Source organism: Labrus mixtus, chromosome 15 (genome assembly GCF_963584025.1).
Source record: "Labrus mixtus chromosome 15, fLabMix1.1, whole genome shotgun sequence".
NCBI lineage: Eukaryota > Metazoa > Chordata > Actinopteri > Labriformes > Labridae > Labrus > Labrus mixtus.
In genome coordinates, this window is record NC_083626.1 from 6,173,526 (window position 1) to 6,196,869 (window position 23,344).

The 23,344-nt window shown below is 41.6% G+C and overlaps 1 protein-coding gene across 6 annotated transcripts; it reads left to right on the plus strand.

The window, feature by feature from the left end:
* Positions 1–769: 769 nt before the first annotated feature.
* arhgef19 (Rho guanine nucleotide exchange factor (GEF) 19) lies at positions 770–23,317 on the plus strand. 6 transcript variants are annotated; one of them, XM_061058359.1, is made up of 16 exons: positions 770–1,159; positions 14,044–14,749; positions 14,846–15,337; positions 16,243–16,378; positions 16,467–16,552; positions 16,642–16,934; positions 17,722–17,882; positions 17,981–18,136; positions 18,418–18,547; positions 18,728–18,802; positions 18,900–18,989; positions 19,082–19,245; positions 19,824–19,982; positions 20,073–20,152; positions 20,243–20,347; positions 20,470–23,317. In XM_061058359.1, exons 2-16 carry the CDS (start codon positions 14,065–14,067, stop codon positions 20,622–20,624), a joined length of 2,967 nt encoding a protein of 988 aa, XP_060914342.1. In that variant the 5' UTR covers positions 770–1,159; positions 14,044–14,064; the 3' UTR covers positions 20,625–23,317. The 6 variants fall into 6 exon arrangements, with proteins under 6 accessions (XP_060914342.1, XP_060914345.1, XP_060914346.1 ...); XM_061058362.1 differs by having other exon boundaries at positions 771–1,159; positions 17,984–18,136; XM_061058363.1 differs by having other exon boundaries at positions 771–1,159; positions 16,642–16,898.
* The last annotated feature ends 27 nt before the right edge of the window (positions 23,318–23,344 follow it).

Genomic DNA, 23,344 nt, shown 5'->3' on the forward strand with positions numbered 1-23,344 from the left:
TCCAGTTATATTTTTTATTATTGTACATAATACATTTTATAGAACCAAACATATTTGAAGTTGACAACGTTCAGAAAATCCCCTTACAAATAAATCCTAGCTGGGAATAGTGATTAAAATGCAAAGACACAAATTATTCCCGAGCCCTTACTGACCTGCTTTAGTCTCCCTAAAAAAGGGGGACAATTAGAGGACCACCGCCACTGAGTAAACCAGTGTCCCGAGGTAAACCCGCTCCCCCATCATCACCACCCACCACCATTCCTTTCATGTTTGATTAGTGAACATAGTTGATACAGCAGCGAGCAGGGAAAAAAGATGAGGGAGTTCAAGCATGTCATAGCAGCTTCTTTCTGACACCAACTCCCAGTTTGACGTTTAGTGAAAGCTGCATGCACACACACAAACACACAGCCACAAGCAACTCTTGCTCTGCAGATAACATTGCATGCATGAAGACTAAATGTGAACCTTTGCATGCAATTTGTTTGGCTTGTTTTAAGATTAGAATGTGTAAATGTACACAAAACCGATTCAACCACAAAGGAAAGTCTTCACAGAACAAGTGTACCTAACTGTCATGCCACACACTACAAAAACGTGTAAACACTCTTATCAAGCAGCCACATTTGTCTGTCTACTTCCTCCTCTCTGTGTCAAAGCAGGTGCTGAAATGAGACACTAAACTATTAGAGTTAGAGGACGGGCAAGAGAGGGGGAGGAGAGTGAGAGAAAATGAGCTTTCACCAACAGTAGCAGAAAGAAAGAGAGAGAGAGAGAGAAAGAGAGGGAGGGGAAGGAGCAGGGAGGGAAGGGAGAGCAGAGGAGCGTAGAGAGGGGATCTGCATTGTAAGTAGCTCTGAGAGCAGCAAGTGGTGGTGGCTGTTTTTCAGCCTGTTATTGTTTTCCAGAGGATTGCGGAGAGCACAAAGAAGAAGGAGAAGGCGCAGGCAGAGGAGCGCTGATGTGAAATGAGTGAGCTGCGTTGGAAATAAAGAGAAGAAGAAGCTGAAGGAGGAGAAGGGAGGAAAGAAGCCGGGAGGAACACAAGGCAGCAATGGATAGCAGAGTGGCTCAGACTGACCCTGGGATGGCCTGGATTCACACACTGCTGCTGGCCACCATCCAGCACACACACTAGGCTGCTAACACAGATGAGGTAAAGTACTAAAAAAAAAAACACCTGCAACAATAAGCCTTTCACACAGACAAGAGAAGAAATACATTCACATTCTTGTCATGGCCTTGCTAAGTTGGAGGATTTTACTTCTGGGGGAGAAAGTTGAGCTGTGTTATTTGAGAGTGCAAGCTTTGCTTTGTGTGGAGCACTTGGGAGGAAGTAGAGCAGCTTGTCAGGTGCATTGCATTTATATGACAGCATATATGCTCTGAAGACAAAGGTAGACATTGTCTCCATATGGGATTCAGGAAACAACACAGCTATGTGATGAAGTATCAGGTGGCAAACACAGGACTCTGTTTGCCTGGGTGTTGTTATGTCTGCTGACAAAAGTAGCTGTTTAATCAGAGATTTAAATATATTTATGCATCAGGTTTGCTCTGGTTTAGAAAGTGAAACTTGCAGAGAGCCAAATGATAAGTTCAAGTAGCTGCAGACATCGCACAAGTGGGATCATTAGCTTTCACTGTTCATGTATTCTCTTTGAAAAAGTTGCTGCTTTCATCCACACTGTTTGCAGCAGTTCCCTAGGCAGTGCAGAGTGAGGTGAGCCTTGAGTGTGATGGTTACAGTTCAGAAATGAGTTGTTGCAGAGCGGGGCAGGTAAGTGCATGTCTCGAGTATGCTGGATGAGGGGTTGTTAAAAACTGTACATGGCTGAAACTTGGCGCCGCAGCACACGCACAATCTTCCCTTTTCCCTTTCAATGAGGGCATTTCAGCATAAAAGTCAGCCTCTGCTTGGAGCTTCAGGCGAGTAAAGAGCCTCAGGTTTTGAGTGTGTATGGATCTGTAAGTGCATGCATGATTGTGTGTGTGCTTCCAGTATGTGAATCTAACTTCAAGCACACATAAGGTTTCGCTGTCTTTCCCCATTGCCTCACTGTTTGTTTGTTGTTTACTCATGTGGAGCCTCCGACTGGTCTTAATGTTGTTTACTCTGCTTCATTAGGGAGACACACAACAGATGCAGTTATGACATTCAGCAGCCAGATTATGATTTTGAAAGTTGTCACGGGAAAGCTGCATCCTTTTTATTGTTCTGACCTACAAATAAGGCTGTCATGATACTAGATTTTAGGACTTTGATACACAAACAAACGATATCAATACATGTTTCGATTCAACGGCAACATAAATACAAGTCCAAGGCCTCTAACACTGGGTCATTTCTTGAGTTTAAATACCCAAAAATGCAGGCAAACTACTGCACACTGTCTGAATTGCACAAATATGTTGCCAATATGCAGCTTTTGGTTGAAAATATGACCGAAGATCTGAATTTTTTTAATCTTTGGTACTTTTCAGTACTATTGAATTACTGAAATAAAGGAGATTATATCATTTTACCCGTGGCATCAATGTGTTGAGCATTTTGACGACCTTTCCTACACATGAAACAATTCAACTCACCTTTATAGAGCATGTTTCATAGATAGCTGCTGCACAAGGTGATACATAATACGCTTTATTCAGACTACATGTTCAAAACGTGATATTTATGTCCTGTATATGTCTCTCCTATATGAATGTCAAGAGGTGTAATGGAGGGTTGTTGTGGGAGGTTGTTGTGGGAGGTTGTTGTGGGAGGTAGTAATGGAGGCGTTACCAGGCAAGAGTGGAAAACAGAGCTGTGTGTGCATTCATACATGAGTCCATGTGTGTGTATGTGGAGCTCCTGCTGTTTCTCTACACTTTGTGCTTCCACATTGTTGTAACACAATGTGAATTGATAGACTGAGACACTAATATTACACCGTTATGACATCAATATGAATGTACAAAGACGTAATGAAGGCAGAGTTTAGTTTTGGAATCAAACTCCGAAAAGTGATTTAAAAAATAAACAGAAAATAAGTACAAAATAGACAACACTGGATCAAATTAACTGGAATTTAAAATGAAGACAGTAAAACAATTATATGTTAGATGTCAATAAATACAAATCTGAAATAAAATCAGCCCCAATAAAGACAATGGATTAAAAACTATTGAAATAACAAAGACAACGACTCAGACTGAGCCTGAAACATGACACCATATTATAAAGATAAGATTTCCATTACGAAATGAGAAGCTTTTTCTGAACCTCTTATCTCACACCATGTGTGAGAGGTCGGGCTGAGGTGATGGCTGTCTTTTCCGTCTGCAGTCCTGATGACTAATTGTTTTGTCATGTGAGTTGACTGCTGCTGCTGTGTGTGTGTCTGCAAAGTCTGGAGATACGTATTTTGACTGGAGCACAAATATATAGCTGTGGGTGCTTTCTGGATTATCTGATTTACTACGGTATGTCTGACTCGAATGCATCACCTGCACATTGGATAGACGTGTAACCAGCACAAGGCAATGAATCAGGACCTTGAACTGTTTAACTCCACTTTATGAGTGGCTGGAGATCCCCTGTGTGATTGCAAACTTCTGATAGGATTACTATGAATATTCATCAGGTCGTAAAAAAGATTCTGAAGACATTGAATATAGACATTTGATATTCATTTCTTGTCGATGAGATTGAATTTCTGCCTGTAAGCACACTACTTTGCATTTCATTTCCCTGTGCATGCCTGCTCATATCACACACAGATTTATAACCCATCTAACCCCCTCCACCTTCCTCACTTCCTCCCTCCCCTCCCAACTGTAATTCTGTCTGAAGCGCACCTGCCCCATCACCTGCCACTCAGACAGTGGCTGTCTGAACGCGTGTGTGTGTGTGTGTGTGTTGTGGGGAAGCGAACCAGGATACCACGCCTCGCCCTCCTTCTCCCTAACTTTGCATGCAAATGTTACCTGTGCTCCTTGTGGTATTTACCCTCACGTGCAAACTCACACGCTCAGCTGCTAACCTGAACGTGACGGCCTCTCCTCTGTTTGCACTGTTTGACCTGTTTTCCTCAAAAACAAAACAAAAAAATCATGAGGCATCATTGACTGACCTGCACTTAAAACAAGAGTTGCGCTGATATTTTCAAGTCCTGTCACTCTTTCTAGCTTCTTTGGCTCGTGGCCTACATAGCAGCAGCCTTTAATAGCCCATAATAACAGTCCTTTCTCTCTGGCGTATATAGTTGAGTGTCTTTGTTTGTCTCCTGCTTCGGTTTAGTGGTCAATTTCAGAGGAATGAGCCTGCCGAGTCATCCAGGGAATGTGGGCATGTGTCTGTGTGTAAGAGGGTCTCATCTGGGGGGGGGTTGGGCACTTCTGAAGTTGGACATGAACTTGTCTTCAAACCAACAATAAATCAGACCACCTACGGAGTTAACAACGTGTGCATTCACAAGGTAATATTAGAGTTAGGCTGCCTTAAAAGACTGCAATCTTTCTCTAACAGCCAGACAAACACTCAGGATCTGCCCTCTATTAGTTCATATGCAAGTCAGGGAATATTTTGGCCCATGCATGAAGGCTAAAACTTGAGGCCGGAGGCGATGTGTGTCTATGCGGCACACCTGTCTAGCACTGTAGCCCTCGGGTTCTTTCACATTTTGATCCATCCAGTAAGACGCGGTGTGTGTTTCACATTTGTACTCATGCATGATAATGTTCCTTCATAATGTTTGCTTTCTTTGCAAAATGTGATGCTTTTATGAAAAAAGAAAACACAAGCTAGGTGTTGCACTGGTGTGAAACAGCTCCAGTTAAAGCTTAAGTTTCAGACTCTTTAAAGTAAAGTTGTTTTTTTCTCTACAGTTCATGGCTTTGACCCAGATCACACTGCTGACATTCAGGGATTTATTTGGCTCAAGTGGCATCACTTCTGGATGGTCAGCTCGTTAAAATGTGCGTTCCACTTTTTTTTTACCACGATCAGATTTCAAAACAACAAGCAACTCTGTGGATTGCTTGTCCATACCTGTCCAGATAATAAAAACAAGAAGAAGGGTGGGGAGGGGAGGAGGGGTGAGGAGGAAGTGCTTGGTGCTCAGCTGGGGGAGAAGTGGAGCAGAGAGCTAGAAAACACATAGCTGAAGAGAGCCGAGTAAACACAGCAGCAGATGAATGTACAGAGATGCATCAGCAATTTGTTGTAAAGTAGGTCAGCTCTGCCAGAGCTCAGTGGTGGAGGATCAGATCGTAATCAAAGTGCTCTGATTGACAGTTTGGGCGCAGAAAACTCTGACTTTCTCCTTTTCAATAAAGTCCAAACCAGAAAGAGAAAATCTTAAAGCAAACTGCGGCAGATACGTGAATGACAACCATTATGTCAGTGTTGCTTAGAGGTTTCACATGATTGACTAGGAAAATAGATAACCAGATATTGCTTTCATTTGTTGGTAAATGACTTCCACATTGAAAAGATAAAGGTGATGTTACTCAATATTTCTCATGACAACACTTGACCCAGCAGTGAGTGTGTTTATTAACTTTTCTTTGGTACTTCTCCTGAAGCTATAAAGTCTCTTAAAATACGTTACTAAATCATGAATCATTCTCTAGAACAGCTTGGCACCATAGATTAAAGCCAACATGACTCAAAAAGCAACACGAAGTGTATTTGTAATGGACTATTTCAGCTGCAGAGTTCTACACAATTGGTGCTCTAATGACTATTTACAAGAGTGGGATGTTCAATGTGGCTTTGCCTGGAATAAACAAGTGTTCGGGGTGATTAAGTCACGAGCCACAGCGGGGATCCCTGTCGGGCTTTGAATCGTTTTCAGACAACAAGCGAGCTCAGAGGAAGAAGGTATTTATGGAAACAATATTAAGTAGATCAAGACATCGGAGTTTTGGTGAATATGCGACTATTTCCTTTTGAATGCTTTAAATGTATCTGCACAGTTTTGAGACTTGACTTCTTTGTGTTTTGTGTAACACTCAATGAAATGTCTTTTTTTTAATGAGGGCCATGTATAGCAGACATGCAGGACAATCCCAGGGAGAGTTTGAACTTTATTACATTTTTTAGACTCATCTGCTTACTGGAAATCCTTTTTTTTTTAATCACAGTTTGACAGAAAGTGAAAATAACCTTCAGCTTTAGAATGACGCTTTGACATGTCACATATCGAGTCATCACTTTTACTCCATATTCTAATATGTGTCATTGTGGAAATCATGTTAATGTCATTGAAATTGGACACTTTCTGAGTTATTTTTTCAAACTTTCTGATGAGGAAATATCTTTTTTCTTCGATGTACTAAAGTTTTACTCGAACGTTCTTATGACCATGTTACCTGCCAAAACATCCTAAATCAGCGCTCCTTTTCTTAGATTGTCTGCTCACAGAGATAACTATTGTCAGTCAGGAGGTACTAATTATGAGATTTTCAGGATTTACTGCGTGTTGGATCCCCGGCCCGCCATTGACTTGGTAGCTTGCGCGACTTATGACAAAGCACCATAATTAGAGTGGGTTATTTCCATAAGTTTGTCAATAGCTCCTTTGTCTTTTACTCTCCTGGCCGTATGTCTCCTGTCTGTTGTTATGAGGGTAGAGAAAAAGAGGGGGGAGGGGGAGGTTAAAGGTCCAAAAGTCTTAGCGTGTACGTGTGAGATGGTCGCCATTTTTTCCGGCTTTTAAATGAGAGATTGCTGTTTGTCTCTCTCTGTCAGCGGGGATCCCACCGGGTGAGACGAGGTCAGGGAAGGCTTCTCCGCGTCTTGTCGCTTTCAATCAAAGACCAGATAGCATCTTACACACGCACACACATTCAGGTGTGCCTTGTGTGTGTCAAAGCTTTGTGTGGTTATAAGCCAGGTTGTCAGTATGCATCTTCATAGTGTCTCCGGAGGACGTGGGGAAGATGCCAGAGGCTGCAGAGGAGGATTAAGAGGACCCACACCATGTGTAAACATTTGGGTAACTCCTCCCCCCCACCCCCCCACCCCTCCACGACGGCCTCCTGTAGCCTCTGGGGTGCTCACCTGTCTCAGTGGGTGGAGGCTGGAAGAGGAATGAATACCAAGAAACTCCCTGACCTCAATTCACTCAACCATTCTCACAGCATTCAGATGTCTGATCTTTCCAAAAGCTCAGCCCTTCATCCTGACATCTGGTTTGTTTTCTCTGATTGGAATCTGAGTCTCGCTCCGTAGTTTATGTTTATTTAGATGAAGTCCATTAAAATACCAAGGAGATACAGCCTGGCTTCCAATCCAGGAATTTTAGGTGAACATATTACATTTTCTACCACCTCAAACAAGCATTAGAACTTATTACATAATGTCTGGATTTTTAACAAGTTCTAAGTTGCCCTCTTTGTTTTTATGTCAACACGTACTTTGATAAAAAGATTTGGATGGAAAAAACCAGCCAATCATAAACCTTCAAAGGACACGATGAAGAGTTGAGTTTGGACTTCTCTAGCTTCTTTGGCTCAACAGCAACAGCCCACCACAACTTCAGCTGCACACTCTGCTCCATCAGGTATAAACACGAGAGAATAGAACGAAGCACAGTTTGTTTACAGTAACTTTCAGGTGATTTCCAGCAACAGATACATGCAATTACAAAACACAGAGCAAGCAGGGACGAAGCACTAAGACATTTTTTTGTGTCTCATTGTGTGGTAGTCCAGGGTATTAAGAAAGAATGGAGCAGGGTTTAAATACAGCATGGATTCAGGAGTTAGCGAGGCTAATCTAACGGCAAGTTACCGCTTTATTTTTAAATGAGTGTTAGCGTCAAAGTCAAAAAGGATCAAGGATTTTATATTCAATGAGTTTAGTTTAATTGTATATGTTGGGAATGCTTAAGGGCTGCAGACTGTCCTTAAACTATTTCAGGCTCTGAAATAACACTGAGGATTAGAGTTAGTTTATTAAAGATGCTAGCTTTATCGTACATTAGATAAAGAGAAGCCATTTCTGATAAATGAGACCATTGTGATTAACCGTTTATATTTGTAAACACTAAAGTTATTGCTGGGAAATAACAGAAATTAACACCTTTGGCGATTTCACTTTAATGTGTGTCTCTGGCTAAATCAACAGTCTAGTACCCAACCAGTAGTGACCGATGTTAGCATGAGGTTGAGTTCATTTAGTCTATAAGAAATATCCATTAAATATCTAGTAAACTAATCACATGGATGGGCTCCCTTATAACACTGTCTAACCTTTTAAATGATACTTTCAGTGTTGACAATAATTGGTGCTTTTTATCTTTGGCATGTTATCAGAGTGTCGTCATGACGACCTCAGCGCTGATGGAAGATGTTATAAAAACAGTTTTTACCTAAAGTAGAGACACAGGAGTGTGCTGCTCTTAAAAAGTGACGCTGACTGATGTCATGTCTTGTCTCGGCAGACAATGCCGGCCTCTTTAGTCTACTGCTTGGCAATTAGTGGTCTGATGTGACCAAGTTAAACTGCCATGTCACAAACACACATGAGCTGCTCACACCACACTGTTAGGACACTCCAGTCTGTCTGACCAAACACAGCGGACTGAAGCTCGGGGCAGTGCCCTGAGTGGGGGGAGGGGACAGACGGCGGGATTGCACAAACAAGGAGCAGAGTTTGATTAAAAGTTTGTTATTTTCCTTAATACTGCAGAGAAATCCCTCAAGTGGTTTACAGTGATTTCCATATGTGATCATTTATTACTGCCTCAATAATGCAAAGCCTACAGAGTCCTGTTTTTACCTCTAGTGACATTTGAAACTTGTATTAATTAATGCACTAATACTAAAACAGCAACAACATTACTGCTGTGCTGAAGTGGAAAACTCATGTATTCATGTTTTTTCATAAAGAAACACTGAAGCATGTTGACCTTTTGTGTGTACATCATGCACGTCTCTATCTGTCAGGACTTTTTTTTACTTCAGTTCTGCGTGTATAGCCCTGAGCTCGGATCCCCCTGATGCCAACTGAGGACAAAAACCTTTTAGAAAGTTGTCCAAGTTAGATCTCGTACGTGTGTTAACAGGGCCAAAGTATTATTTAATGAAAGAGCTGGACATGTGTGTTAATTTAACGACTACAGGAGTTAATAAAACATATTATACAGGGACTATTTTCAGCTGCATGTTGAACTGCATGTGGTGCTCTTGCAGCAGAAAAGTGTTAATCGAAATGAGTAAAAATACACATTAGCCGCCATCGAACAGCTGAAATGATTAATTGTTTGCTTAAATTATTTTTCATAGAATTTAATTTAAAACATAAAAAATGTATCTTCATAGCAAGCCCCTGCCTTTTTATTTGAATTTAACCACATCTGTCCCATTGAGATTAAGAACTTCGTTTCCAAGGGAGACCTGGACGAGGCAGTCAACAGCACAAACCCAAAGTTACAGACAGAGACACAAAGAGAGACAAAGTACAATTTACAAAACACTCAAATTTAGCATTAAAAGAGAATGAACTATGAGTCAAATCTGGAGTGAGCAGTTCAAGAAGTCAAACTGAAAGCATCGACATCCTAGAGAATCTGCTACCAAGTCTTTCATTTAAGTCAAGTTTATTCATATAGCACGTTTCATATGACAAGCATAGACTCAATGTGCAGTGTGTTAAAGACACCAGCTCCTTGAGTTTCAAGTCACTCATCAACAGATTCCAGGCTCAGGGTGCAGAATACCTAAAAGTCCTTTTCACAATTTCTGTCTGAGCGTTTGGAACAGAGGACATAAAGAGGTTCTGAGAACGTAAAGAATACTGCGCTGACTTTTCTGTATGATAACAACACATAGATAGTGAGGAAGCAGACCAAGCATTGCCTTATATATAAAGGTGTACCCGTGTATGAGGAAGTGTTGTCAGAGCACGCACGCACCTGAGAGTACCACTCACAATCAGAGCTTTACAGTTTGTTATGAACTCACAGATGCATGGTAGCCTGTATCAACCTTATGGAGACACTGAGCAGAGGCCTTTGAGACGTGTGCTCTGATTCTACTGTGGAGGAAAATCAACTGTAAAGTTGATCATGTTCTTATAAGGCAACAGTTTAGATTATTTTTCTAGTTGAAGAATTTGAGGTATTTCTAAAGATGAAGCTTAAAATGTCTGACTCAAGAAAAAACCTGAACATCTTTTCTGAACTATACTGAGACAAGCAAAGTGAACTGCTGCTCTCTGGCTTCTCAGATAGCTGAGAATCAGACGTGTAGTCTTTTGATTCTTTTAGACGGTGTATGACATGGTTGTATTTACAACATTGAATATGAAACACGCTACTTTTCATCTTTTCACCCCCTATGGTTTCAAAGTAAGATGATTATTGTCAGCAACTTTGCACCTGAACTTTTCTCCAATGCATAAAGCTACAAAAACAAACAATGACCGTAAGAACCCAAATATGAGCTGGAGACCTGACTGTGATTAAAGTCGAGTAAAACACCATTAAACACGGTTTCTTGCTCTTTTCCCAGCTTCTACATTTTTTTATACCCTAGTAGAATTTCCACAGTTACTCCAGATGTTGCACTGTGAGCTATTTCTGTTAGCTTGTATCAAGCCTCCTTTCTACATACAGTAGAAGACAGAACTTTCTCAGTGAAAGTAAAGCATTGAGAGAACCAATCAAAACATGGCTCTCATTACTCTTCAGCTTTTATATCTTATAATATTATATATTATACATTTGCTTCATGATGAATTAAAACATTGCCTTTTACCTGCTGACACCTGAAAGCTCTGAATGAGTAGAAAGGTATGTTTGGTAGAGAAGTATTTCTTCACCACAAACAGCTGAAACAGTGGATCCGTTTGTTTTTAACACCCTCATCTCCCCCCCTGGCACACATCAAACACACTTTAATTATGTGATTACACAATGTTTGGCTCTGGAAGACGCAGAATCATCCATATTTATGTGATACAACCCATTAAAAGATTATTCTGAGACATTCAAGATGAAAAATGTCACAGTAAAAAAAAAATGGCTGCTGGCATTGAAGGCATGCCACAGTGCTGTTCATTAAGTGCTGTGTGCAGACATGGCGTCTTGGAGCAGCCTGGTGAAATTACAGGGGGGGGGGAGGGGGGACTGGCAGCAAAGCCCATAACAGTCACAAATAACACCCTGCTATGACAAGGGAAATTACACGTCTTTGGAATTGAAATTTTAATAGAGTTGTATAATTTTATCAGCTTGAGGAATGTGCAGTGCATGTAATCGGATGCTTTCATGTTTTGATGAATGCAGCGGTCAGGCTTATCGTCAGTTTTTGGGACCTTTGAGGTTTCTTGATGAAATAGCAGATAGCTAATTTTCCACAGAGAGAGAGTGTTGATTTATGAGACACTTGGCTGTCGGTTGGGGGATTATGTGAACACTCAGTCATTGGGGTTATCTTTAAAGATGATCGTGACATATAGTTAGTCTAGATAACACAATGTTAAAAAGGGAATAATTCACCTCTAATCTCACATGACAGAGTGCACATAGAGGTGCATTAAGGTGAGTTAATGCTGCACTTCTGCAGGAGGATTACACTGTAACCAGACGGTAATCACATGCAGACACCGGTAGAGCTTGTGTTTTTATGCAGCAATGCTCTGAGCGTGTTTATATGGCTCAGTGGCTGCACTATACGAGCTGATCAGTGTAAACAGTTCCCACACCCTCTCAGGTGTCCTGTGCTCAGGGCAGCTCGGCCCAGCCACACTCATAAAGGCTGCTTTGTTTGCAGCAGAGAACAGGTAACCATTTGTGCCTGCACTGCTCTGCTCTGTGTGTGTGTGTGTGTGTGTGTGTGTGTGTGTGTGTGTGTGTGTGTGTGTGTGTGTGTGCGTGTGTGTGCGTACATGCAACGTGTGTGTGAGTGCAAGACAGAAACAGGGAGAGATAGGATTGACTCAGTCGTCTCCCGTTGCCACGAGAACAGGTGTGGCTTTTCAACAGCCTCATATTCACAAAGGTACAGCACATGTGTGCTCCATAAAAAGAAGGTGAACGATGATTCTCAGCCTCTTATCCTCCAGGCAACAAACATCATTATAAACAAATCATACTTTAAAAAGCATGAATCGATGCTTCAAGGCCCTTAAGAGGTTCTCATGGAAGTTTAATTTGATGCTTTATTTGTCTGTCTGGTAGAATATAAATATGTCATAAAGATTTATCTTTCATTATTACAATGAGTTATCCATAACAAAGATTATGTGTGTAACTGGATGTTTTATGTCAACAAATGGATAAAATAAATAAAAAGGTTAATAATTAACATTCACAGGATGTGACCTGCTCTGTGCTATTAATTACACACCGTGCAGTTGAATGTGTTTTCAGAGTATGAAGCAGGAAAAAAGGCAGATTGATGAACGCTTCAAATGACGTCATACAGAATCAAAATTCATTTTCAGTCTAGTTTTGGTTAAAAAATAAAAATATTAATCTTCCACTTATTCATATGAATGTGCATCCTTTTGTTTTTTGTAAAGATAGACAGTTTATAGCAGCTTTATAATATGATGTGAACAAAAATGTGAGCTGGGCGACTACAATGTGAAGAATATACCGTCTATTGTTTCTCTTCTTACATCTGCACATACTTCATGGACTGTATTTGTTTTACCTTTCCTCTTGCATGTTTGAGTTCAAGCTCCACAAGTGTGTGTGTGTGTTTTGTGAGGGAGGCTAACTTCATGATCACCTGGTTGGTTTGATCACTCTCACAGTAAATATTCAATCAGGAAAGACGACTCGCTAACTTGAGCTGACAGGAAGAACCCGAGTGATGGATGAGTTTAGATCTCAGGTGAAAGGTGAGAGTGCTGAGGATGTCTCTTCCTCTGTCTGTCTGACTCATGTGGTATCCTGTCTGGAACTGGTGTGTTGCTATTAGTGTGTGTGTGTGTGTGTAGAGATGTTAAGTACAGGGGCTGAATGCTGCGTGCAGAGTGGTCTTTAATTAAAGCAGGAAGACACGGCTCAGGAGACACACTTACCTAGACTTAAGCGCACGTTTGAGTGTGTGTGTGTGTGTGTGTGACCATGCAGGCACGTGTGTGTGTCTGGGATCTGACTGGGAAGCATCCTGCAAGCGTCAATGGTTCTAGGATCCATCTCGCTATCTCCAGGAGAATCTACTCAATGTGTAGATACAGTATGTGTGTGTTGTCCATCCTGCATGAATCCAAACATGAGCCATTTTGGGAGCAATTTTTCCACCAGCTCCATCAACTAAACATTCACATACTGAACACTTGTGAAATGTACACAGCACTGCTTACCGTTCATTATAATTGAACAGTCGATGTAACACTTGGTCGAGTCTGTGGAATCTCCTGGTGACACTGAGCCGAGCAGCTGACAGAGAGTTGTGTTCAGTCAGCTGTTGACTTATTTGGTAGATGGATAAGTGGCCTGTTGCTGTTTTGGTTTCTGACTAATACCACTTTTTTTACAAGGCACAATTAGTTTTCTCTCCTTCCTCTGTTTTCTGTTGCATGCATTTATGCAGACATCCACACTATAACTGAAGGTACAGTGATTCCAACCAAGCAGCGGTGTTGAAAATTGAAGAAATTGTGGGAGTGCAAAAATCTGCAGTTCCTAGGGTGTCCACTTGCAAAAGACAAGGAATCCCCCCATTAGGTCCCATGTTAAAATGTCCATTTTTGCAACAGTATCAAACATGTTCCACGCTGGTACAAAAAAAACCAATTCTTGTTTGATGCTGTCCTTATTCTTCTCACCAGGTTGTTCATGTGAGCCCTCATGAATAAAAAACACTATTAAGTCATTTCTATTTGGTCATAATTGACTGTATGCAGGGAAAAGAGTTCAAAATACATTCAATTGAAAATCTCTTGTGTCGTTGGTTTTCTAGTTTGCATTCAAATTAAACAAAAGTGAATGACGTTGGAACTCCTCATTCAAGAAATGTGTGCTTGAAAAAAACAAAAGTTATTTTGGGGTGGATTCAAACACATTCATATGTTCCCTCTCTCTTCTTTTGCAGCTCCCATGTGTTCATTCAGCCATGCTCCCTGGTTATGGATTCTCACCTTTTCCTGATTTCCAACCCCACCGTCACACATTTCACTTCCGAGGAGAGAGCCCCAGCATGTGGATCCCTGCCTCAGGAGAGTCCCAGGCTCTGAGCGAGGCCCAGGAGGACAGGCCTCTCCTCCATCCCTGCCACCACAAGCATGTTGCCGTGTGCCAGCAGGAGACGCTGGCTTTTATTGAGATACAACCAACAGTGACGCCTAAAATAAACGGACTCGGCTCCCCGAGGCAAACTGTTATTCCAGACTCACAATGCACAACACAATCACAGCCCCTGAATGGATTAAAACACACACTAAATGAACTGAACGACATGCAGAGGAGCTGCCATAGGACACGCAATGAGCATGAAACGACTTTGAACTCTGACACACCTGTGGGAGACAGCGATCTTAAATGCCATAATGGTATCAGGACTTCTTTGAAGGAGCAAACTGAAAAGCCACGCTGTGTCACAACAATATGTCGACCCCTCCACTCAGCTCTTAGCCTCCCTCTGTCGCTCCCTCTGTCCTCTTTATACACAAACAGAGACTCCTGGGAATCTCAGGCACCTTGCTCCCCATCCTCACCTGAAGGTCCAGGTTTTCAGGGCCCGGACTCCTGCCAGCCACAGAGGAGGACGTCCCAGGGTTCACTGAAAGAGAAGTCTATCCGTGAGAGTGAAGCTTCTTTCTCTATGAATGTAGTCGACATTACAAATGAACAATGAAAATCTGTAACTGTTATCTAATGAGTCTTTTTGTTTCCAGGACGAAAGATGCAGGTTTATTCTCCAGACAGCCTGAGCGATGACTCTCTCAGCAGCCCAATCTTGGATCCGGACTTCATCTTCCCAGGACCCTTTGCATCTTTCCTGGAGGAGGACCTCAGTGGACTATCTTCACTGGAGGCCATGTCAAGTGCATCCTCCACAGACGGTGTCACTGATCTTTCAAACCTCAGTCATGATGACATTTTTAACCTCCCTGAAGAACCACTGCAGATTATAGAGGACTCACTTCCATGTCTAGGGGAAGACAGCAGGACTGTAGAGACATTTAGCGCCACAGGGGGGAGCTTTATGACACGCAGTCGCTTCGGCGATCAGGAACGGCGGCGCTTCTCAGCTTCAGAACTCATATCCAGACTGCAGCTGTCTCAAAGGAAGAACTCCTTCACCTTAAAGCTGGGGAAGTCGCTCTCTGCTCGGGTAGCCTCCCGGGACAGACAGAGCTCCAACAACTTCAGCCCCAACCTGGACTGTGAGTAGAAAAAACAACATCCTGGTACAATAAAAATGAAATGTCGCCCAAAAAATGTACAAAGTGTGTAACAACAGACTTAAAAAAGGTATAAAAACCATTTACACAACAGTGTCACATACCACATACTGAGTATGCAGATTGGGAAAAAGTGCTAATGGGTTAGCCATCCCTTTAACTCTTTTACTGGGATTTAAACTATTCTTTATATAGCCTTATATAAGGCCTCGTTCAGCCAGTCCAACTCCATTTTTTTATACTGGGTTGAACATAGATTGTTTCATAATAAACAGACAGAAATTAAAAATTTTGCAAATTGGATCTAAAACCTGTAAGGATGTAGTTTGGATTGTAATTCCAATCTGATAAATGCTCACAGGTCCAAATGCTTTGGCCCCTCCAATCAAATCTCTTAAGTATCTTTTGCCTGTATGCACTGCAGCATTCAATGTCAACATCCAATCAAAAGGGACAGAAGTGCATTAGGGAGGCGTGAAGTGACAAGTTGTGCACCACACTTCAACATGATTGTTTTTGGTTGGAGATGTTCTCCTTTAAATATTCACTCTGTGTCTTACCATGAGGATGCACCCCTCTGCTTAGTCCTCTGAAGCCCAAGTACCATTCACCAGCCCCATTGGTTGGCTGCAACTAGGGGGGACATCCCATCTCTAAACATGGATGACACAGTGTCTCCAGCTCATTCAAACACCTCAGACAGAACTATTAGCTTAACTGCCAACACATTGAGGAGGCACTTGATTACATTAATTATTCAGAGTCATATATCTATCCAAAAAGAATCTGAAGTTTCAAGGAGTGATAACTGTCAGCCTGTAATCAAAGAGTAACACAAAGCACTGTCTCTTGCTGGATGTCATACCTGCTCCTTCTGCTCTCTTTAGGTAAGTCCAACACCAAGCACCGCTGCTCAGGAGGTTCTACTGATAGCGCCCCCCAAAGTCCTGTAGGACCTGCACCTTCTCTGCCACCCAGCAGTGATAATGGCATGCCTTTACATCGGTGGAGCACAAAACTCGGGTAAATACACTTCTAAAATATTTCAACACAAAATCTGAAAGTTAATAAAGATTTGCAGCACTCACGTGAAATCATGTTTACTTCACAGAATGAGAAAGAAATCCATAGAGGAGGACTCGGGCACACTTCCAACTGTTGCTAATTCAAATCGCTTATCAAGGTTTTTGCCAAGCTGTAAGTGGAAAACTCTGTAACTATTGCACCTTAATACTTAAACTAAGACTTCATTGTAACATTGTTGTCTCTTTCAATATGTCCTTCAGCCATTCTGTACCAGGAATACAGTGATGTTGCCATCAACAGAGAGATCCAGAGACAGCAGGGGAAAGAGCCGGGGACAGAGGAGGAGGGGCTCAGGGACGAGGGGTCAGACGGGACCCCATCTCCTTCTAATCTGTCTCCATCCAGCTCTTTTCGCTCATCACGAGGCTCTGCCTTTGCACTGTGGCAAGACATCCCAGACGTTCGATCCAGCGGACAGCTCGACAACTTCAGCAATGAGGAAAGAAAGTTGCAGGAGGTGAATGAGATGGATGAGATTTTTTTATTTACACAGGCAAGTTTCCTGCATCAGCCGAGTGTTATTGTCATGCTTGGTCTCTCGATGATGCCATAACACATCACTGTTGTCTGATAATCCCATAGTCAGAGTAAAACATGGACGTAGTCTCAGTGATGTAGATGTCTGACGGAAAGTTTTGAACCCAAACGATGGCAATCTCCATATTAGGATTGTGTCTCAACCCGATTATTGGTCATTTTAGCAACAGTCAAAGACGTGAAGTTGAGGTGATCCTTTGGCAAACACTGTCACTCAGAACAGACACAATGGATGATTTATTAAAAAAATCACACCCCATAGAGTTTGTAAAATGAAAGAGTTTCAGACCAAACACGCTTCCTGAACCAGCCTGTAAACATGTTTATTTTAGCTGTAAAAATTGTAATTTGGGTTTTAATAGAACAACTGGAGCTTTAGCAACCAGCCTCAAGTGGACAGTCAAGGAACTGCAGTTTTTTGCACTGAATTAGGCTGTGTTTCGCCATTCTGCGGTTCTTCCTCACACTTCTTTTAGTTTAAATCCCCCTTCTTTGCTTCCGTCAGAGTCACCTTTGTGGATTTTGGGACTTTTGTAGAATGAGTTGGTATAGTACGGTCTACTGCCTGTCATGCTGTTGTTGTTTTTGCATGGCTCTTTGTACAACCACGCAACTAAGTTAACAAAAATGTCTCCAAAAAATTATATAATCCATTGCAATATTCTATACTTGAAATGATCATGTGCAAATTAAATAGATCATGCACTGCGGATTCCTGTCTCACTGTGTCTTCCATAACTCAGGCAAAGTTTGAGCTGGTGACGTCGGAGGCCTCGTACATCCGCAGTCTGACCATCGCTGTGGACCACTTCATGTTGTCGCAGGAGCTCACAGAGTGTCTCGGAGCTCAGCATAAGCAGTGGCTCTTCTCCAAGCTGCCTGAAGTCAAAGATGTCAGTGAGAGGTGAAGTGATACACTTTATGTTGTTACCCTCAAGTCTTTCTCTCTAACACCTCACCAACCTTTTTTTTTCTCTAATGGTATTTCTTTTTCGCTGTCAGTAGGTTTCTTCAGGACCTGGAGCGACGGCTGGAAGAAGACATTCTGCGTTTTGATGTGTGCGACATCGTCCTGGATCACTGCCCGGCTCTGCGAAGAGTTTATTTACCTTATGTAACCAACCAGGCTTATCAGGAGCAGACATATCAGCGTTTACTGTGAGTCAAATCAACTTGAACATTTCTATACATATACAGTACTGTATAGAGCTACTTCTAATCTATAATCATAGAAAGCTGTAGAGCACAGAGTCCAACTGTTTCTCTCTGGGTGTCCAGGATTTCCTCTCATGGTGTTCAGGTCTTATTTTACACTTACATGACTTAACTTGTTGATGGCTCATCCAGAGTAGATGAAAATTTTTTCTTGAGTGAAAAGCATGCTGGGATTTAAACTTACTCAAAGTCATGCAAGTTTTTTTCTGTTCATTTCCCCACAGACACGAGAACCCTCGTTTCCCCGGCATCCTGGCTCGTTTGGAGGAGGACCCCGTCTGCCAAAGACTTCCTCTGACCTCTTTTCTAATCCTCCCGTTTCAGAGGATCACACGGCTTAAAATGCTGGTAGAGGTACGTGATTAAACATTCGCTGCAGAATTCATGTTCGCACTTGTAGCCAAATTACACAGAACTGTACATGAGTTCATATTTGGAGCAGGCTCAGGAGTTTGCCGCAGCAGTATTTTTCCTTAACAAGTAAGAGTATTGATTTCTCTTTGGCATGTCTTCAAAAACATCTTCATTTTTCAGAATATCTTAAAGAGGACAACTCCCGGCTCCCGAGATGAGGACACTGCCACTAAAGCTTTCAATGAGCTGAAAAAGGTGGTGTTTATGGTCCTTAATAGCACGTTGGAGGAGCAGCAGTATTATGGCTGCTGAGGCACAACAGTAATAACTGTGTTGTTGTGTGTCTCCGTAGCTCATCAAAGAATGTAACTCCAGTGTGCAGTCCATGAAGAGGATGGAGGAGCTCATTCACCTCAATAAGAAAATTAATTTTGAGGGAAAGGTGACTGAACATTTTTTTTTGTCCTGATTGTTAATTTATTGTTTGTTTTTTTTTAAATCTTTTTAACCGTCATCTTCTCCCTCTCTTTGCAGATCTTTCCTCTGATCTCTCAGTCCCGCTGGCTGGTGAAACACGGTGAGCTCCTGGAGGTGGACACTCAGATGATGAGCATTTCTGGATCAAAGCTGAAGTTACCCACCAAACCTGTGTACCTCCACCTGTTCAATGACTGTCTCCTGCTGTCACGGAGGAAGGAGTGAGTGATCTGCAGTTTTCTACTAAACAGACCAATGACCTCAACATTACACAGAATCATGATGTATTCATTTATTTAATCGAGCTAAAGTATAGGCTCACTTTTTCAAGTGTGTCGTAATACAACACTCACAGGCCATAAGTTCAGGTTTAAAAGGGCAACAGGAATTATTTCTGGGTCCTGAACCACCAGTTGAGAACTACTGCTTTAGATCATTGGTTCAACACCAGCGATTCGTTAAAGAGAGAACTTTTCCTTTGAATATTTTTATTGGGTTTGAACAATTTTAGTGGTAATTCCAAAAAATCTATTCAAAATTCCACCTGCAGACATAAATATACCACAACCCTCACCCCATGGCATTGACAGTGACTTTAATGATTGCACCCACTTTCAACAGAATTATCTCATTTTTCTACCTTATTGCTTTCCAGCTGCCATGTTAAGGCTCTGATTGCAAAAACCTGATAAAAAAGTATACACAAAAAGGTTTTACCATCTGATTTTCAATGTAAAAACAAATGGATTGTTATTGGCTCGCCTACTAATCGGAAATAAAATAACATCTTTCTTTGCAGCACATGGAAGTTCATGGTGTTTGTGCACGCCAAGATCGGAGAGTTGAAAGTGAAGGATCTCAGTCAGAAGCTGCAGGGAATCTCAGGCTTCATCTTCCATTTGCAGCTGTGTGAAGGCCAGCAGCTCAAACACCAGATCCTGCTCAAGTCACACACTGAGTGAGCAGCTACACAATGCAGAGAACACAATCTGCCCTCTTCAGTCCAATCTTCATAGTTTGACTGATTTATTTTTGTGTGTGTATCCAGGAGCGGCAAGCAGAGATGGATCACAGCCATGTTTCCATCTAATCCCCTGCAAGACATCGAGCAGGCCAGCGAGAATGATGGTCAGCAGAGAGCTTTAGGTGCAACATAAATCTTTAAAAAGTGCAAACCTTTTGGTCCTCTCATTCATCTTTTTTCTTCTTTCTTTGTAGATATCTCTCAGGTTCAGTGCATCAAGAGCTACCAGGCCCAAGAGCATGATGAGTTAACGCTGGAGAAGGCAGACATTCTTCATGCTAAGACCATTACAAGTGACGGTGAGAGTTTGGATAGAGCCTTCTTTACAAGATTAACCGCATTCCATCTTAAACCTGCTCCTAAATGTATGTGACGTGAGGATTTAAAAAGCTGATGATTGGTGTCTGTTTTCTCTGACCAGGCTGGGTAGAAGGCATCAGGCTGTCTGACGGGGAGCGGGGCTGGTTCCCCAAAACCTACGTGGAGGAAATCACGAGTCGCAGCGCGCGCCTCCGCAACCTCAGAGAAAATATACGCATAAAATGTGTCACACGGAAACTGGTGGGAGAAGTGTGACCATTTTTACTGCCACTTTTTGTACGTCAAAGGTGCATTTCTGTTACTAAGTCGCTGTTTTTAAGCTTCTGGATGGTTTTATTATTTTAGATGGACGGGGGACCTACTGTATGTTTAGTATGCAGCTGCTAAAAGAAGCCGGCGTTTTGGTTCGAGCATGGACGCTAAACTGTGTAGCAGCATTTTCTTTAAGCATGCTAGCTGTAAAGCTTTGAATGCTTCTTTTTATTTTCAGTGTGAAAGACTCTTATGTGATAAGATTCTGCTGACAAACGCTCACATTGGGACATTTCTCACACTTCTGCCAAACAAAATGTCCAACCTTTCAGAAGATTTTGTGCAGCTGCCACTTTTTCCACATACCTATTGTAGATAGAAAAGATTTTTGATCCTAATGGAAATTAAAACAAAGCTAATATAATAGATAAAGGAGCAATAACTTCATGTGTTCTTTCTGTGAATGCATGTCATTATCATGACCATGTTTTCAGTGGTCAGTGGGTTATACACACGTCTACCAGCACATCGTTTGTCCAAAGGTAAATTTGTAAACTCCACAGTTCATGCCAGAGGAGCAGTACAGTAACGCTAACTCAAAGTGTGCCACTTTATTTTCCTCTGCAGTGCTTCATGCCAGCAGGACTGTCGAACTGCACACAGCAGATTCATTCATGTCGTATCTCAACATCAGGAAGAAGCTGCAGGCAGATCCTGCTGCTGAGCTACATCAAAGGCCTGTTGTCCTTCCTGTTTTTTTTAACAATGAGAGAGAGAACAATTTCAGGTAACAAAAGGGAGAAAAAAATGTCTATATGCCACTAATTTAACAAGTGGATGTGCTTTTTTGTGGGTTTCAGTCCATACAGTATCCTCTAAAAGATACTGTTCACTTACTTGTTTCAATCTGGACTGTTTGAACCCGGCTGATTAGCGTGACGAGGAAACTGCGGAATATTTTCTTTCCAAATTTATAAATATCACATTCTCTTGATACATGAAGGACAGATGATGTAGTTTCTGTACAAGACGGCAAATCAATCCCATTTGAGATTAGGCTAACTATCTGGGCTCGCCAGACTCAAAATAACAATGAACTTACACTTCATTAGCCATGAAGCTAAAACCTTGTGTTTTCCCCTCTGCCATATTACTGCAAGGACTTTGTTTTGATTTAATCTCACCAACAGTGCCAAAATTAACTTTTATAGCAAGTTTGTATTCATCTCCAACTGAAGAAATGGTCCTCAACAAATGCACTGTTTACATACGTTTGAGTAATGTTTGCTTCAACTACAACCAAGATGTGATGGGGTCTAAGTCGCAATTTAACAACCAATTTGTGAGCGATTTTTTTAATATTGTGCCATGAATGAAGTGGGCTAAGGGTTGAGTACCAAAGACAGTGTAGAGAGGGGAGGATAAGTATTTGGACAATGGGAAAATATCCAGTGGTTCCAAACCTTTTTTAGCTTGTGACCCCACTTCACCAAACTCTGTGGATCCAGACATCCAAACCCCATCCAGCTTTCTGCTCAAATGATTCAAATTTCAATCATGTGATAGTTTATTTTCTACTGGTTTGCAAGTAAACGTTCATTTAAGATCACATTAAGGCTTTTTCAGGTATTTTTTTGCAGTCAGGGCAGAAAGGCCGGGTTGAGAATTGTGCAAAAAGGGATTTTATTTGCTCACTGTACGATGTGTACAGCGAGGTGAGCTCGTATTACAAGGCTGGAAATGAATGCTGGACGCATGACGCATGGGTCATGAGAGACAGACAGAGATACTGCATGTTTTTAAAGTAGGCAGAATGATCCTATATTTTATTTTGATCAATAATTAGACATTTCAGGGGACCCAATTTGAATTCCGTGTGACCCCATTTGGGGTCAGGACTCCAAGGTTGGGAAAGCCTGCTTTAATCAATCCCCAAAGTTACTGGACGTTACATATCTGTTAAAAGACCAACAGCACTATAAGTTCTGCAGAATCAAATTTTTCATATATGACATTTTGACTCAACATCTGTTGACAATATAACAAAGTCTGTATGTCAACCATGTCCCTCCAAAAGAACAGAAAATAGATTTGACAAATTCACCTTTGGACATCTCTGCTTTGACCGTCTGTGAGGTATGTGTGCAAGTTTAGCTCCACATTTACTAACATTTAAAATTGACAAGCCCCAGAGCTGGACATTATGAGATGATAGCACTAAATGATATAAAGACCTACATCATCCACATTATTCCCTGATTAAGTGTAAAACATTCTCAAACAACTCAAAGCTCAGTGTGACTGAGCAGAGACCGGTCTTTAATGAACCACTATAATCCCCATTCAGACGTAAACGTGAGGAGTTTCACACTCTTCTGATTTCTCTTTCTGTGTTGTTAGTTGTAATTGGTTGCTGTCGCAGCGTGTATATTTATACTCCTCTAGCTGGTTGTTCTTTAAGGAGATTCTCGTGTAAATGATCTTTACTGTAGATGGCCTCGTGTATAAAGAGTAGAGAATGGTTTCTGTAATTTATATGAACAAAGATCGGACGATTATTATCACAGTCTTTAACTTTTTAGTTGATTCTTTTCTAATACGGCAATAAATATAAAACCTGTTTTACACTGGATGTTTACTGGATCTGTGCACACTACTGTAAATGATTAACCATTGAAATAAATACTTACATTTTATGTCGTGTGTAATTAATGACTCTAAGG